The sequence below is a fragment of the Perna viridis genome, chromosome 4 (assembly GCF_037379345.1).
Source record: "Perna viridis isolate PV_CMFRI_1.1 ecotype Kerala chromosome 4, ASM3737934v1, whole genome shotgun sequence".
In the NCBI taxonomy this organism is placed as follows: domain Eukaryota; kingdom Metazoa; phylum Mollusca; class Bivalvia; order Mytilida; family Mytilidae; genus Perna; species Perna viridis.
This window is the reverse complement of record NC_142448.1, coordinates 41021110-41040214: the sequence shown is the minus strand read 5'-3', so window position 1 is coordinate 41040214 and position 19105 is coordinate 41021110. Positions and strand designations below refer to the sequence as shown.

The window sequence follows — 19105 nt, the reverse complement described above, 5'->3', positions numbered from 1 at the left end:
TGTTAGCATTTATGGGAAGAACTTCAATTATAGTCAGCACTTTTGTTTGTTGTTTTAGTTCATTTATGATATAAGAGATTGGTTAATGCCTTATAAAACTAGTTTAATCCCATCGCAGATTTCATGTATTTGTCCACAGTCAGGAGGTGTTGATTATTAATGTGACCTTGTGATGCTATATTCCTTTTTTGTCTGTTTTGAATAATTGCCATCCTTTGGATTCCGTGGATTTTACTACTTTTTCTTATTAGGTCATTTTAGAGTTTATTAAAAGGTGTATTTACACCTTGTTGAAGACATTCAGGTGATCTCTGAAAATATGTACTGTTTGTATTTAGGTTATACGCTGATATATTTGTCGTGTTTCACCATACTCGTTATTGTCCTATAATTAATCTTCATATGTAATAGCTGTGTAATACATACACTTTTAAATGCACAACAGGATGTATATAGTGTACTATAGAGTTGTATATATACGCATGTGGGTATTACAGGTGAATGCATTGAACGAAGGTACGACAATCATGGACATTTCCTTCTACGCGAGATAACTCTAATTTTAAAAGTACATTTAATAATTCTCAATTTACTTTCGGTGAGTTCAAAATGATAATATTATCTTCATCTGGTTGATATTGACAATATTTGATAAAAATGCAATAAAAATGTAATAAAAATATCCATAGTTTGTATGACCCTTATATTCCTGACGATTGTATAATATTGATTATAAAGTACAAGTCCATATAAAGTTCAGACACTGTCCATATTCAAATGATTCATTGTGAATAAAACTTACCTAACAAACTATGCTTTTTTATTCATATGCAACATTTTTACGTAACATCTGTCCTTTTTATATTCAGATCTATGCTACTGAGAAAATCATACATTTATTTCCCACTAAAACCAACCTAACCGAACAAAATCAAGAACAATAGCTCCTGCAAGGTGTAAATTTCATGTACAATCCAAAATTTTATCTGAAAATCGAAACAATTAAATAAAAAAGAACGACTGGTTAAGGGGTGTGCAATTGATTCTGAATAAGAAATAAAATTGACATGCATGAATCATCTCCTGTCTGCTTTTTATAAAGATTGCTACTTACAACTATCTTTCAGGTTTAAATTTGACATGACAAAAAAACAATAAGTCATTCCTACAGGAGGGGTATTGGTAGATTCAAGATAAATTATATTTCAACTAAATTAAGACGATACAATGACAATTATGTTGAAGTGACGTCAAAAATTAATTTGGTCAGACAGTAATATTTTAACAATTTGACATGTTACTGGGTAGTTCAATGGTTTATAAATCAACAATCAAAATGATATTAGTCTTCGAAAAGATATAGTAAGAAAATGATCATTTTTTAGGATCATTTAAGATGAACGTTTATCTTATTATTTATGTTCATATTTTTTGAAATAGTAATACCTTTATAATGCTGAATGCCGAAAACAAACCAAACACAAAAGACACAAAACACAAAAAAAAAAAAACACAAAAAGAAAACAACGAACAAAACAATAGCAAATACAAAAGACAAAACACAAAAAACACAAAAAAGACAATGAACAAGACAAGAGCTAATACAAAAACTACAAAGTAAAAACAAACAAAAATATATAGCGTATGTTACAGACACATTTCACGCTAACAAATGGGAAGAAGTTAAACAAATGCAATACACAAAACACAACAGGTAAAAAGCAAAAGAGAATCCTCATGTAAAATTTAGCCTTTAATTCCTGGTTTTGATGTTGCAATTTTATTTTCCCTGCATAATTTTTTAAGGAGCTTTCTTTTAATCATTGATGCTTCCCATTAGACAATTCGTTACAACTAGTTTTATAGTTTGCGATTTATTTTGTGAGATATTTTATAAGTCACAAAACAAAAGAACAAAACTAATCATGAGATTTAATAACGTGTAAAGTGACCTATCTTATTGTTATAGGGCGACTTTGAATTTGCTATCAGATGATATATTGAAGAAGGCTTTGGAGAATTGATTACATGCAAAATGACCCATCTAATTGTTTGCGTTAAGTTTGATATCAGATGATAAATTGAAGATGGCTATGGGTTTACTGTTATAAAGCTAGAAACATGAATCTCATCTTGTCCTGTTGTGTCTGCGTTTTTCTTTTTGCATTTGGTGAGTACTTGATGTTGTCTTTTTGATATGAAACTTGTAAAAAAAAAGCGTGATTATTAGTTTAGTGCACTGCTTTCAAGATCAGGTATTTTACTTATAATCAAATCCGAAAAAATTGTTCACTAATCAATGTTGTTGGTTATAAAAAATGCGCGTACGTTTATGGTACAAGTTTTTATTTTTTTAGTGTAAGTTTTTGAAAGAATCGGGCAAAATGGGAAAAGTAAAAAAACCCAACGATCTGACTTTGTTGTTTCACTCTATGATTTTCTATTTGAAAGAATCCCCATTTGATCTCTGCATCACTGGATTTGCTAAAAATATTTCAATATAAAGTTATAGACGAGTTATCTGTTCCTAGAATAGTCATTCTAAGTGCATTTAAATGACATTTTGAGTCACTTTACCAAAATGATAATGGTAATCTTGTATTTTTATTTCATTCTGATGGTGTGAATTGTCACAATACACTTTTAAAATGGTGTTTCTTGTGCCATATTCCACCCACTGCCCAATCTTTACAGAGACTGGCACTCAACCTGTTTTTTTACAATTTCATATAATTTGTTAAACAAGAGTTATTTCAGTCTTTCAGTAACGTAAAATTGACGTTTCTTTAGTATAGTGAAGGTAAGGCTGTAGGTATGAAAACATCGACCATAGGTTGACACCTCCAACCTATTCTGTTGATGCCGTCAACAAAAAAGGCAATACCCAACGCCGATCATACAACCACTATGTATCATTTCGTCATAGAAAAATTTAGAATAACGAATACACCTTCTTTCTACATTATATTATTGCATTTACAATGTATCTTTATTTTTTTTAAATATTATCTTCTGTGCAGTAATCTGTCAAATCAAGGACCCATCTGGTGATATACAAACGGATGGCACAACAATAGAAGATACGACAGTTACTGAAACAATACAAGACAGTACAACAACAATAGAAGTTACAACAGGTAACTTTAGAATAGAAAAAATAATAATACAAAAAACAGATACAGACTAAAAAAAACACAGAAAGAGTGTAAATGGACCGTTTCAAAAATTCAACTTCAGTCCTCATAAACAAAGTTGCGCTGCAGCAGCATTCGCGTACAATGCAACATACAATTTCAGAATAGTTCCGTTGCAAGAGTAATCAAGGGAACCAAGGTTATAGCGGTAACCAAAATAATGTAATCCAGGGACAAAGACCAGACATGGAAAACAGACATACACAACAAAGAACATAAAGTAACTAAAATCATACATACAAAGTAACAAAAGTAAATGAGCAACTCGGACTCCACTAAAAACTGGGAACATGGACCAGGTGCACCGGTAGGGTAAGCGTCCTGCAAATGATGTGAAAACATATGAAAAAAAGAATGACCAACTGTAGAAGTACAGAAAAAGAAAATTCATTGTTTGCTCAAGTTAATTTAGCTAATGTCGATACCTTTTTGTGCAAGCATGGTTTGCTTGCATTTCTTTACAATGACCTGTTCTCTGCTGTACTCATATCGACGGCATATTATTGCCGCCCATTTGTTTAGATAAAGTATAAGGTACTTCGTTTGAAACCTACAAAATATGATTTGTATCGTTGCTATTTTTTGAAAAAAAGATATTATTATGTCTTAAACATATTCCAACAAAAATTTCAGACACGGCAGTAATCGGCAAGTGTGGAGGCGCTGTTTTGTCTTTTAATACGCCGATGGATATGATTCTATATATATTTATTTATTAAAAAATAATTTGGAATTTGATTCATGGCTGCGTAGAAATGTATTAAATTTTCCCAGTGGAAAGTCTCACAACTTCTCCTAAAAAATGAGACTTCACATATAGCAACATGGCGGAGCATCGTAAACAAAGAATGAGCTCTGTCCATCATAGGCATAGCCTAAAATCATATTATAAATGAAAATTGTTCCTTGTACAATTAAATTTGTGTTTTCTTTTACATAAGTTATTCATGGCAACTGGGGAGAATGGGGTCCATGGACTTCTTGCTCCGTTCATTGTGGAACAGGAACCCGTTACAGAGATCGTGTGTGTGACAACCCTCCTCCAGGTGAAAATGGTGATGATTGCGACGGAAGTACCGAAGGCTTAGAAGCTTGTAATCTTGGCGAATGTACGGACTACCATGCATTTTGATATTTTTATCAAGTAAAAACTTTGGAAAGACTACAGTGATATTGCTTTCGTTACATCATAGACTTTTCAACCTCACACTTTTCAGTTACAATTAGTATTTATCTTTTTGTGGGTATAGGTGGTTTTCGTGATAGATTTTTCGTCTTGTTTTCTTTGATGTATTTGCTTGGTATTTTTATTTTTACTGTAAAATTTATGGTAGAGTTTCCGTTAGTAATTTTCAAGATATGCTAAAGGTTTCAGTAGCATTTTATTTTTCAGCGGATGAATTATCATAAATGCAAATTTTATCTTTAATTTTAAGTTTTGTGCGCGTGTATGAATATAAAAAACAAATATAGTTTTGTACGTTTTCAGGTTGTGCCCCAAAAGTATTTGACATTGTGTTTTTGATTGATGTTACCGATTACTCTAGATTTAGTAATGTCAAAGCATTATTCAACGAAATAACGGATCTGTTCAGTATCTCCCCTACTGCGACACGTATTTCAACTGTACTTTCGTCGTCCACGACGAGTATCTTGTTTGGCTTCAATAAATATTCATCGGCGTCAGCCATTAAATCAGCTATAAATGGAATTTCGACATCGTCTGCTACTTCAAATCCAAAATCAGCTTTAGAATTTATTAGAAGTGACGTCCTCACCGAAGGTAATGGTGCGCGATCAGATATTAGTGATGTCGTCATCATGTACGTCACCCATGACTCATATTCCTATAACAGTTTCTTCGGTTGGTTCATTAAAATATTCATTGATGACGAACCAAAAGAGGCCGCACAAAAGTTGAAAGACAACGGGGTATATCTACTTGTGGCCGAAGGAAACTCACAATCAGAGTTTGGAAGTATTGCAAATGTCTATGAATCGTTTTCCACATTTACAGCAGGTGAAAAGAACAACTTTCTCGGCAAGATACAGTCTGGATTTCCGTGCAACTACTGTAAGTTCAAGCTTGAAAATGATACTTTTATAACTATATTTACAACATTCAAAATATAAAACAAAAATAAACAAGATGGACAGAATATTGTTATATGTTATTGAGTAAGATGAGCTACAGTCGAACCTCGTTAAGTCGAAGTCGAAGGGACCATGCAAAAATGTTCGAGTTATCCGAGGTTCAAGTAATCCGAGGTCGAGGATAAACCGGAAATACTATTAGTTTGGTCCATCATTGTTTCTGTATTTACATTATTTGTTATGCTTGTACATGTACATGTACTTCACTTTACACGGTGCTCCATTATGTCATGCGTTTCATATCGGAAAACATTTTCTTGTATGTTGTATATCATGTTTGAAATACTGAATGGCACCGAGTGTTTTAGTGAAATTTCCTTTTTATTTTTTCTATGTCAAAAACGTTATAGTTCATAACATGCTGCTTTGTTTGATTCACAATCAGGATTATCATCAAACCATGTGCTCTACAATATTACAATAAAAAAATCAGATTCACTAGCGAAACGAATGTAGTCGTTGAAATACCCTACGTCGGTTTGATGTTTCATTAAATAGTCAGATACCATTACAATTCATCTGTATTTTTTTTTCAAAATATCAAAATGTCCAATATCACTGTTAATGTAAATTCCGACGTGTTATTAATACAATTCGTTTCTTTTAACAACACGCGCAATTTTATATTATATTAAATAAACAAATCAAACCATAAAGAGTGTGAACAAATTAATTTTAAAAGCCACACTAATTGTTAAAACACACTTTGATAATTGTTTGTAATAAGCAATCAGTTTTCCAACTAATTAGTTGACTTCGAGACATCAGGGTTAATTAACATCGAAGTCCTATCGAGGGGATTTATTGATTACATCGAGTTATCCGAGGTTTCAAATTAATCCGAGTTCGAATCATCCGAGGTAAAATTGCATCGGAGTAAGTGAGGTTTTGCTGGGACTTTGTAATTATTACGTGTTATCCGAGATTTCGACAAACCTGAGTTCGACACATCGAGGTTCGACTGTATATACATTATATTTTTTTCTATTATAACGACCAACCAACGCAATGAGGTGCTGTTAATAAAACTTTATCTCATTTTGTGCGCTGCAAAAACCGCCTCGATGGCCCGGTTTTAGCATATTTGCTGCCAGTTAGGTAAAACAGGAAACTTAAAAACAATGGTTTTCCTAATCACTGTTTATTCGCAAACGAATTTATATAGAAGATGAAGTAGCATCTTGTTGTCAAGGAACAATGCCACTTGGTAGGATGGATTGCATGCGGTTTGTTGCTTCACAGTCTTGGTACATTAAATTCTGCGTCAGTGTGTCGGCATTAAATGAACTGTCTGGTCCATCTATCAAACGTCTATGTGAAGTCTGAAAGACAAACATTATAGCGATCATTTCTCAGTCCCATTATTACTTTTTTATGGAATTGACCATTTACTTTTTGTATCTTAGTTGGAAAATACGTTAAATGAAACAATTTAATCAATATGGATTAATTAAAGCACTATATAATCATAATTGAAGATACAGACCCAACCCATGTGTAAGCAAAAACACAACTACAGCTTACATGGGTTATGTCTTTTCTAAAACGATAAAAAAAAATTACGTAAGGACCTTGGTGTTATTCTATTGTCTATAAAAGGTATATTAAATCATATACATATACACGTGCAATATACAAGGCCATATTTTTGGCAAATCTTCCCTCGCTATTACTCAATTACTAAGTATCTTATGATTAATTTAGTAAAATCAATATTAATATATTGATATGTCTCCATTTGTTTGTTTCGTTCACATGTTTACATGTGGTTTATTTTTATCATTGCACAAGATTTTACTTTCTTATCTTGCAGCAGATTTACAGACGACGAACACTTATCACGCGAATAAATATAAAATTACATTCAGGGATATACCGTTTATACCGTTAGGACAGAAATTAAGCTGCTACTATATATATATATACATATATATTTCGGGTTGCAGATACGGAAGTCGAACAACTCGACTAACAAACAAGTCATCCCAGGTGCACTAGGACCTAAAACGTCTCTCAACATATGATATTTAATATTTGATACCAATCAATAAGCCCTTACTGGCTTACAATCCCGTCCTTTTACAGGTTAAACATGCCTTATATTATTATATGACAATGAACTAAAACATAAAAGATATCTTTATTGTAGTCTGTGGCACATCGGTGTTTGCATTGGACTCCCCTGAAAATCTTGGAAGCGGCAATGATTCTTCTTCAGGTAAACAAATTTGCACACAAAAATAAATCATCAATCCGTGTACTCCAAGAAACCTGTCTAAAATTTAAAGATCATACTATTATAAATGTAGATAAGGAATGAACTTCTTCTTAGGGCTATCTATATTCATTTTATTAACAATATTGTTATTCTTTATAATTTGTCTACGGTGATTTACTAAATCAGTATCTGAAGTCACACAGATTTCATTCGAAGTTGTTGGTGAGTTTTCATCAATACTTACCACAACAATAACTGTTCACTTTTATTTAGTTTATTTTACTCGGTATTAAATGTCGTCTATCATGAATTAGTATATGCTATATCATATGTAACTTTGGGATCTTCAGAGGGAATATATGCTCACATTCCGGATTTACCCGGATTCGAATTAGAATCACTTGTCATTTCCACTCAAGTTTAATGTAATGTACAGTTACCTTCTGGGTATGGATAAGTGCCTGTATGTGTCAAAACTATATTAAAATACAAGATGTATACTGTCGTTGATGTTGATTCTAGACTCACAAAAATAATCATTTCTTACCCTGTAAGCGCTCAACAAAGAAGCAATGATTGATTGATTGATTATTGGGGTGTAACGCCTGAGCAGCAATATTCCATGGCCAGTCATATCCAGGCCACGAACATGAAATGGTTGATAAAATGACCATAAGATGATGATGAAATAAAAAATGGGATGGGACACAAGGATAATGAGGTCGACAAATGCTGATTATCAGTGGAAATAGGGAGAAGTGGGTCGGGCAATTAAGCCTTTGGCGGAGCCCAATGAAGCAAAGGTAGTTAATTATGACTCATTTCGATAAATCAGATATTTGAAAGATCTGTATGGCAACTTGTTCTCCTTTTCACATATAAGAATATCACCTGCATCATCAAATGCTTGAGTTTGTCCAATAATTAAAGGCTATCTATATCTAATGACTGACTCTGCCTACCAAATGACATGCTGTGGAGCAACATCAGTATGGGAGTTTTATGCAGTAAACCACGGGGTCGTTGAAGTCATGATTTTCCGGAACACTGGCCGCTACAGCTATTATTTGGTAGGATCAACTCGAATCGTTGTACCAGGTGAGTTTTAATTTTGAATTTTAAGGATGTTAAGTGCTCTTGTTGATAGTAACATGGGTCTCTAAGGGTTGTATCTTTTCAAAGGTCTTTTACGCTAAAACAATATTGAAAGAAAAATAGATGGGTCAGTGTGTTTTTTTTTAAATATCAGCATTTGAAATATACTTCAAAATATCATAAAAGCATAAAAACTAAGCATGTTGACTGGCAAATGACGTTCTAGATATTGAAGAACCTTCTTCAACCCAGTGTCTGTATCATGATTTATACATGTAAAGTGATTAACTTTCATCGTTGAACAATACAGTTTTTAATACGAAAAGTTTAAAATATGAAAAATATTCCAAATATTTTCAACATTGTTTTAGGACGTTGAGATGAATATGATAAAAGCAGCATGAAGATGGTTTCATATTCTCTTAGAGTTTAAGGGATATTCATTTGACATCATTTTTTATGTAATATTCCAAAGCAAAAAAAAAATTCCATATAAATGCATATCTTAAAGATGCAAAAAATAAACTTATAACTCCATGATTAATTAATATTATGATCTTTAATTTCAGAGGCATACGTTGGTAAAACAGTTTCGTTCAACCTTCTTGCGTCAGAGAGGGTAGCATTTGTGGAAGGAGACTTTTTAGGGTGGTTTGTAAAAACATATGCTATTATATTCAGATAATGTATTGTAAAACATAATGTAATAGATGACATATTGTTCTCAGATGTAGACAAGAGAATCCTCCATTGTCTCTATGTTATCTTAATACATATTCAACCTTACTTTGCTTTCAAAAGGTAAATCAATGGAACCGTGACACGAACAATGATAAAAATATCATAATTCGGGGATAACCACTACATACACAACGAAAATAAAGCCTCACACAACAAGAAAAATGAAATAATCAAACTAACACATGCATTGACATAAAATTATATGAACAAAGAGTCAACTAGAAACTTTGATCGTGGACTAAAAGCATCGATAGGGTAAGTGTCCACTTTTGTTTAAGTCAAATTTCCTTCTGTCATTTCATGAATTTGTTCCAAATAGTTTAATGATCTGTGATTAAAATACACTTGTCTAAGTAAGGGATATTTGTCTCAATCAGTTGACAAGATATTATACATATAAATAAACAAATAAGCAAAATGAATTTAAATAAAACTTAGGGGGGTAAGAATTGTTTCTGTGTTTCCTGTGTATTTTTCAAAGTAAATTAATCTAGATAAAAAGATTCAGGTATTACCAACTGTTAATATCAGTAAATTTAACTCAGTAAACAGATCAATACATATGTACTCGCTGCTTAAACAATTTATTTTCTGTAAACGGGTAAAAAAATATAGAAAAGTCTACATATAAATGTTGTATAAATAAACACTCATATACAAACATTATGTAATAAGTGTATGTATCTCTAACCCTAAAATTAAAAAAAAATAATATCTGAACTATTTAAGGCACACGTCAGCAGCAAATATTATTGGACATGCTGATTGCACGGGTGATAACTGTCCACAAAACAACAAAATGCTGCGCATATCACGTGATACTTTTGTTGACGGAGATACGCTGAATTTCGTAAACGCAACTACTGTTCCAAATCGAGGGTATTCGCTTAAACTGGCAGCTACTGACAGTATGTTTACCTTTCATAAATGTCATATATGTACCCCATGACATATGGCCGACTTTTCCTTAATATTCCTTAATTTGAAGAGATTTGAAGAAATAATTATTTCTTATTTTAGGATCGGATTCATAACAATTTACTTCTAATATATCTTCACGATATAACAATAAAATCAAATCGCCTTTCTATCAAATAATTAGTTCAATGAATTTTGATTTTTTTTAATTATTGTATTTATTCCATTGTGTTTGTTTCAAGACACAGAGCTGCATATTATTCCCATACAAAATGAAACAGAGGTAGAAGAGAATACTCCTGTCGGATTTAAGGTGATGTACTTCCGGGTAACAGATACCGACCTTGCAGATAATATTACCATGTCCTTAACTGGTGTTAACAGCCATTACTTTGCCATGGGTAGCGTGCAATACGAACTAGGTAGAGTTTAACTGTATCAATAAAAATCGAAACAGATATCAATGATAATGATAGGTCATTACAAAGATAATTGTCTGCAGGTAAAATAGCCTGCTCATAATCCACTAAAATGACACATTGACATAAACAAAAAACGATATTCCACAAATTAGAAGTAGAGCCATGGAGATTTTACAACTTTTGGAGCCAAAACGTTGGTCTAAAAATTTGTCAGGTTTGCCGGGTCTGTGCATTCTTTCCTTTTTTCACAATAAAAAAGGCAACAGAAAACAATTTTCATTCCATGTGGCGACATGTTGTCAATTACAAAACATTGTAAAAGTTGACTCCACAGAATTCAAAAGTGAATGTAATTTCTTCTTTGCATTTATATTTTGCTCTTGGCTTCATTTAAACGAATTATACTTACAGCGACTATGACGTTAGAGCAGAAGTTACCAGAAGGTCCTAGTGGTCCATACATACTAACTGTCATTGGCCAAGACTCGTGTAGACATTCAGCATCCACGACCGTAACTGTGTCGACGTACAACGCTGTAAGTGATTAAATGTCATAGTATATATTTAATTATTAATCTAAAATTATTGTGACATATTGCAATTTTGATTAAGAATTTTGCAAACAATCACTAAATGGCAAGAGAGAATAACTTTAATAAATTTATACTAAGTTGCTCGTGTCTGAGCATCTAAAAAATATCGAGAGTTTCAATTTATTAAATGTAATATTAAATTCAATCAGTTCTGACTGTATATATCGTTATCAAATTTAAACATTAAGGACGTTTAAACCAGTCTGTGTGAAAAGTCAAGATGAAGAAAAACGATCATTTATTCCACTACCGTTTGTTAACAAAGGTATAGATGCAATTAAGTTGGCTAACATTCTCCATCACAAAAACGTTACCAACAAAATTCCCCCATATTTCAAAGACAAATCCATACCAATTATTTAATATTCCTATACTTCACCCATTGCATCCAAAATTTTCAATTATAAAAGGCTACTGCAGAACCTCGAGATTGAGGACTTCAAGGCTAAACCACCTGACTGTTCTTGCAAAACATTTAACGTCTATACTCACAACTGTCAAAGAGGGTCTGCAGTCCTACCACAACACTTGTTACTCCCGTAGTGGTATTAATTCAATGTGGATACTGAAAAATTCGAAAGATCTTTTGGAGACAACAGTTCAAGACTATTATCTGAATATAATAGCATTAAAAACTATGAATTGTCAATACTGTATACTTCTATTCCCCATACTCAGTTAAAACCCCGACTTAAAAACATTATACATCGTTGTTTTTTTCCAAAAAAAAAAGATGGTACACCTAGATACAAATATATAGTTCTTGGTAGAGATTCCTCATACTTTGTCAGAAATAATTCCAAGTCATCTTCCAAATATATTTTCAATAAACGGTCGACATTCCAATGGGAACAAATTGTGCTCCTTTACTTGCTGACCTATTCCTTCACTCTTATGAGGCTGACTTTATAGCTGATCTGATCCGAAAGAAAGAATATCGTTTGGCTAGATCCTTTTACTTTTACTTTGAATAAATTTAGTTGATCCGTGAATATAAAGAAGAAAAAATGGAAGGAAATTGAAATTATTATGCATTCTTTTATATGTTTCTAATATATCAGATATTCCGAATCTGCCATAAATAAATTTCTGAAATTTTGTCGGATTCAGGGACTTGCTTGTCACTCTTATTAATAAGAGTTTAGTAAACTTGATACTGAGGTTCGGATGATGGCCATGCATGATGAAGTCATTTAAAGTTGATAGTTTATAAATGTTCATTGTACCTGAAATTCTGGATTGAAAAAAAAATGTATTACTCTACACGAGGTCTGATACGTTGCAATTTTTTTTTAGAAGTTTGAGTCCAACAGCAATGTATGTCGAACTAGCCCCACACTAAACATGACATTGTTTTTTAATTTGAATTTAAGATAAATTAGGGAGTGTACTTATGTATACAAACTAGCCCCTTGATAAATTCAAAATAATAAATAAAAAGCAGCAAAGCAGGTGGTAGCACAAGTATGATTCTCACACATACACAAATATCAATTAGTTTCATTCCTCTGCTAAAATATCACAACATCTAAAGGCAGAAACCTAAATTCAGATGATTTGAACAGATTTGTTTTACCAATCTAGTAATCAGAATTTATTGTAAGAAAAATTCAGACCAAAAGAAAATAAAATATAAATATAATAAGAATAGGATTCAACCATTTCTAGATTTTTATCATTTACTTTGTTTTCCTTTTTGGAAATTCTATTATATTCCTATAGAAATTTTTGTTTTAAAAAAATTGGAAAACAAACAACACAATTTCCCTCATATTATCATATACTTTGTTTTCCCTTTTGGAAATTCTATTATATTCCTAAAGAAACTTGTTTAAAAAAATTGGAAAACATACCACATAATTTCCCTCATACAAGGAAAATACTACATTTAATATGTTTTACATGTAAGTGTCTGGAAGAAATAATACAGATCTGTCACTTCAAAGCTGTTTAGTCTTGAAACTTGTGTGATATATTTGTAAGTATTATAGTAAGCTTACATATGACAATTTGATTTATGGAGAAAGATTTATAAATCACACTGCTGAATTTTTTACTTTAATACATTTTTACATATATAAAAAGTTCTTGCTATGTACCTTGGTGCTTCCATTTTTTCAATCCTATGTTCATAAAGCAGTCCAACCCTATGCATACTATAAATCTGCATACCGTATAAATGATTGAATAGTACTAAGACCTATTAATAACAGTTTGAATTTCCAACTATAATTTGATGGAAATTCCCCTAATTATTAAAAATATCAAGGAATAATACAACTGTGTCCACTTTTTTGTATTTTTTTAAATAGTACCGATCTTAAGCCTGTTAATTTAGTTTTATCATTAATGAAAATGAAGTTCTTGACCAATTGAAGATTTTAGACCAAAACAAACGGGCTGGTCCAGATGGTATTTCACCTTGTGTATTGAAAGAGGTTAAATTGAGGCTATTTAAACCGATCACAAAACTTTTTAATTGCTCTCTTCGTTTGAAACGGAAAACTCACGCTTGGAAACTTCCTTATGTTACCCCTGTTTATAAGGGTAAAGGTAGTCATCATGATACTTTAAACAACCGACCCATTTCTCTTACTAGTATTGTTTCGAAGATTATGGAGAAGATACTATTTAAGCACCTTTTTCAACTACATGAAGTTTAAGAACCTACTTAATAAACACCAATCAGGGTTTCAACCTGGTGATAGCACTGTGAATCAGCTCCTTGGGATTTATAATATTATTATTTCCAACCCTGATCAGGGCAAAGATGTCAGATTTATTTTCTGTGATAGATCTAAAGTCTTTGATAAGGTTTGGCACAGAGGCTTAATACATAAAATTAAGTCTTATGGTATTCATCGCAATCTTGTCCAGTGGATTGCAGACTGTTTGAATGATAGATGTCAAGAGGTTGTTCGTGATAGTTTTGCCTCTAGTACACACGACATTATACCAGTAAAATGCATTTTTTTTTGCTGGTTAATTGACAAGAAAAGTGTAAATTAAAAAAAAAAATATAGGTCTACAACCCTTCGACATTCTATTTTGATGTCGAAAATTCCCTACTCTGCATCCATTAATGCATGGTCTTGACTTTTTTTTATTTAATAATTACAAACAAAATATTAATTTCTCAAACCATCTAATGAACTTTCCTATTTTAAGAAACACTTCTCTAGAATTAACTATTTTTTTCCATTCGAAAAGCCCAAAACGTTCCGAATATTATGACGTCTATGGACAAGTCACTGACACAATTGCATCCTATATATTTGTATCTCTTTTCATGTGGATATTTAACATTTTATATGAATTGTTCATCACCTTAATCACATAAATGCCCATTACTCGATTTGTGAACGACATGTTTCATGATTTAATCGACGCGTAACACCACCCAACTCTCTACATTACGTTGGATTTCTCCAAAATAATATTAGAAATAAGTTTCGTCTCGTAATGTATAAAGAGTATGGAAAATATAAATTATCCAGGTAGCTACAGATATCATTGTTTATTTTTTTTTTTTTTTTTTGAAACGCGATAAATAATTGAAATTACGGTTTTTTAATCGTGCAGTTGAAACGATAACAATGACGTCGATTTAGGACTTGAAATCACGTGACTTTGGACTTAAGAAAGAATTATCCTGTGTCACTGGCTTCCCGGTTGAATTTAACCAATCGAAATTGTAATCTTAAGGGTCGAACAATAAAACAACGATACACTAAATCAATCACAAAGAAACCTATCTAAACCAAACCCTGAATAATATGGAAATTCCTGTACGCTAGCCGCTTTTGTATTAGCTTAAATATATCTTGAAACTTCGCAAACTAAACACCGGTTTAAACTGATCCAACTTTAACCTCTAAAATATTGTTGGGTTTAGACAGGTTTACCTGTATTTCTTTTCAGCCTCCTGTGGTGCACAATTTACCACATATCATGGAAATCAGCGAAACCGTAAAAGAACCAATGTTTTTATACAGCCTCAACGTATCTGACTTCACCAACGATCCAATATGCTGTACCATGCCATATACGCTTCCACATACATTGAACTTCCGGATCAAATACGAAAATGGAGGTACAGTTTATGTCTGATTCTGATAAAGTAATATTTCCATTTACACCAACTTAGTTTATCATACCATGATTCTGTATACTTTGTGCCTGTTATACTTCTGGCTGTATTGGGATGTTGATATAGTCAGGAACTGTGTTTAAAGTAAATTCGCAATCATATTCTGTCATTGTGCTATCAACGACATAAAAAATAGTAGTGACTGTATTTTTAAATTGGGTGTTTTATTTTAATTAGAAACGGCAACAAAATTGTGTGTCAAAAGTGCTAAGTTTATCTCCCGGTGTTTTGTATTGAAACATCATTGCGTCCTCATCGTATCCATTTAATCATTTCAGTAAGTCTGCAATTGATGTGATTCATTTTATTATTTATGCATCTTTGAGGGATTATAAAGTAAACAAGTAGCCAATGTATACAAAGAATGTTTAGACACCCTTATACTTAATAAAAAAAAATGCTCTCCTTTATTATAGTGTATTCATTATGGACCAGTGATAATCCAGCTTTTTCATATGGAGACGTCGATTCCTACAGACTATTTGTTTGCTGTCAGGATAATTTTAACGGCTCCTCAGTTGGGTATCTTATCATCAGGCTTAAAGAAACTAAAACAGTAACAACCTATACTCCACCGGGTATGTTCAACATATTTTTAACAGGTTATACCCATCTACCTGGTTGGCAACAGTTTACACTTATAAACCGCTTTTCTTCATTTGAATCGCGGCGTGTGGACTAACCGACGTTAATGACGTCACTGTACCAAAACTGGTTATACAAAATAACCTGCCTTGCTGAAAGAGAACCAATCAAGCCAAATTCAACTATTACTGTATGTATTACGGGAAGGGTACAAACGACTTTATTTTTTTGTTTTGTTTTGTATTTATTGTTTTTTTTGTGTTTTTTGTTTTTTGTTTTGTGTTTTTTTTTTTTTTTCATCTTAGATACGTATCGTTCAGATCGCCATTCATTGTTCGCATTACCTAAGAGTCGTGTTAAGAGAGTTCAAAGAGAGAGATCAATAAAAAGCTTTGTCATTGTACACAGGTGTACTTAAAAAAAATGTTACAAATGTATATCTTTCTATTATGACACGAATATGGGGTCAATTTAAACTGCACAGAATTCAATTGTTCATTAAAAGCTACTGTATTTTAAGACACATATCCAACTGCTACACCTTGTTTTGGTTCCTACACAATTATAATGTATTCAGTGAACAAGGTAGAGAATCAGTGACTATAAAACAAGACCTCGAGGGAAATACCACATACCGACCTCCCCGCCCCGCACATGGCGATCATGAGTCAGAAGTCCGGTTAAAATTTAAAAAATAATAATAATAATATAATATATAAAAAGAAATATAGGTCTGACATTCAAATCGTCACTTTGTCATTAATTTGGAGTAACAAGTACTTTTAAAGAAATAGCTGGAATCTTTGATTATTCATAATGTATGTTACAGATCGAACATTTTGCAGTTCTTTTTTTTTTTTTTCAGGTTGGTTTACGAGAGCAATAGTTGTTTCCATGCTACCTATATCAGTTATGACAATTTTAACTTTTGCAATACTTATTATAACTATGTTTTGTCTTGATGCAACACAAGACATAGAAGATGGAAGACATTCTATTGAGGCAGAATTCGAAACAAACGATGTATTGCCGCCCACTTTAGAATCAAGAATGGAAACAGATATTAAGACATTGTCTAAGCCGTCAGACTCGTTTATTATTGAACGCGAAAAAACAGAAGTAAATAAAAAATCAAAGGGAGACACAATCTATTTCAAAAATATGTACACCGATGAAGAATTCTTCATTCCTGTATGGAGATCTAGGAACGTAAACAAAGTGTCTGACATACCTCAAAATATTACACAAACTATGTTGCACGACGATGTGGCACAAGATTTAAATGAAAACTCTGAAATAGATATTTCTACGTCTCAAGATCTTGGCTCAAAATCAAGAACTGAGTTTGGCGTCGAAATGAACTTATTTCACTATGGACGCAAACCAATGATTAAGAAACCCGATCGCGAACGTGCAATTGCAATCTTTCAGAAAAAGAATGAAATTAAAGAGAAATGGCAGGAAACAATAGCAAAGGCTGAGCAAGTAAAAAAACAAAAACAGTTACTGAAGAAACTGATGGAGAGTAAAATCGAACAAACCGACACAAACAATATGGAATTGATGGATTCAAACGATCAGATAAAAACCACACAAAACTCGCTTGACTTAAGTGACCATGTTGAAGCACAAATTTCAGTAGACTCTGTAAATCCGGAAGAGCCAATATATGAAACCGAAGATTTGTCTTGTAAAGTGATATTGGAACGAAGTCAATCAGTAATATCTGCTGTTTTTTCCGATAATGACGATAACTTAAGAACTTCTTCTCATGATAATGCCATAACCAATGTTGATGATGTACATGATGAAGAAATAATCAGTGTATTCGATGAGATCATTGATGCAGGCAATGCTCCTCTTGGAACGCAGTAGAATTAAGGAGGTAGACCTAAGGTAAGGGGGACAACTCTTAAAAATCATTGGAACGTTTGTATGCAACATTTTACATCCACCTTATGGAAGCATCTAATAAACTTGGATTGATTTTGCTCTGCTTCAAACAAAAGCTCGATAGGCTTTGGTGAAATTGAATATGATACAAACATATTACTGATTTCAAGAGTTATGTCCCTTACCATAGGTCTACGTCCTTAAAATGACTGCCTTAATCATTGCTTGTTTAAACTTCTGGCCGCCTACAGATTTAATTTGTTTTGATTCGAATTGTGCACTTAGCGAATATATTACTTATATATATGTACTTATAATAAGGGTGATATCTCCTGCATTTATCGTCTTTGCTACACAACAATACATTAACGTCTTTCTCATCGTTTGATTCTTATTTTGGTTTTAAGTATAAGTCTTTCTAAAAATCAGACAGAAGATGATTCAAGCATGTTAAAAACCCACTGAATTCAGTCTTATTTCTTGTTCAGAAACACTTACTGGTCACATAACCAGTCTTAGTTTTTCATTACGTTGCTGCGCTTTTGATATAAAAATCATATAGATTGGACATGTAATTGGCACATTGGAAGAGTTATCGTTCTTGATTTAGCTTCATTTGGTTGCTTTTTGTGGAAGATGAATGTATGATTTTCTAATAAGTGCAGATCTGAATGCAGAAAAGGTTATCGTTATATGAAATTACAGCATATGCAGCCTGGAAAAGCATCGTTTGTTTGGTGGGTTTTTCTGCGCCATGAATCACTTTACCATTTGCAGTGTTTGAATTTTATGTGGACTGGTACTTAAGTAGTCATTTCCAAAATTCCAATATCGACGAAACAACGCCTTTCTTAAATATGTTTCACTTCAAAACGATTTTACAGACTTTGAATTGAGTATTTCGCTGACGCAGTGAGAACTTCAGATCACTTGATTGCTTCGTACCAATCAAAACTTTTCACGTGTAATACATGTTGCCCTTTTATCAACATCTAAATGATTGTACGATGATACCAACATGACCAATGGAATGTACCCTTATCGGGAACATTATGTACATTTATTCATCCACTACACAATAACTGAGCAGTTATTGAGTTTTATAGGGAAATAAATATTCAATAATCCAGTAAAAATAACCT

The 19105-nt window shown here is 32.5% G+C and overlaps 1 protein-coding gene across 1 annotated transcript; it reads left to right on the top strand.

Moving 5' to 3' along the window:
* Window positions 1-2022: 2022 nt before the first annotated feature.
* On the top strand, window positions 2023-18344 carry LOC148620100 (uncharacterized). Its single transcript, XM_088580679.1, has 13 exons — window positions 2023-2170; window positions 3021-3137; window positions 4136-4303; window positions 4684-5268; window positions 7498-7566; window positions 8497-8664; window positions 9231-9312; window positions 10132-10310; window positions 10563-10742; window positions 11154-11278; window positions 15257-15428; window positions 15902-16063; window positions 16936-18344. The coding sequence occupies exons 1-13, from the start codon at window positions 2122-2124 to the stop codon at window positions 17943-17945; spliced, it is 3066 nt and encodes a 1021-aa protein (XP_088436805.1). The 5' UTR covers window positions 2023-2121; the 3' UTR covers window positions 17946-18344.
* Window positions 18345-19105: the final 761 nt, after the last annotated feature.

Bases quoted from the DNA above. Each gene is read 5' to 3' on its own strand.
- LOC148620100 (XM_088580679.1), top strand. From the start codon at position 2,122: ATGAATCTCATCTTGTCCTGTTGTGTCTGCGTTTTTCTTTTTGCATTT. The intron at 3,138-4,135 runs GTAACTTTAGAA...CTTTTACATAAG, and splicing joins AACAATAGAAGTTACAACAG to TTATTCATGGCAACTGGGGA. The intron at 5,269-7,497 runs GTAAGTTCAAGC...TCTTTATTGTAG, and splicing joins TGGATTTCCGTGCAACTACT to TCTGTGGCACATCGGTGTTT.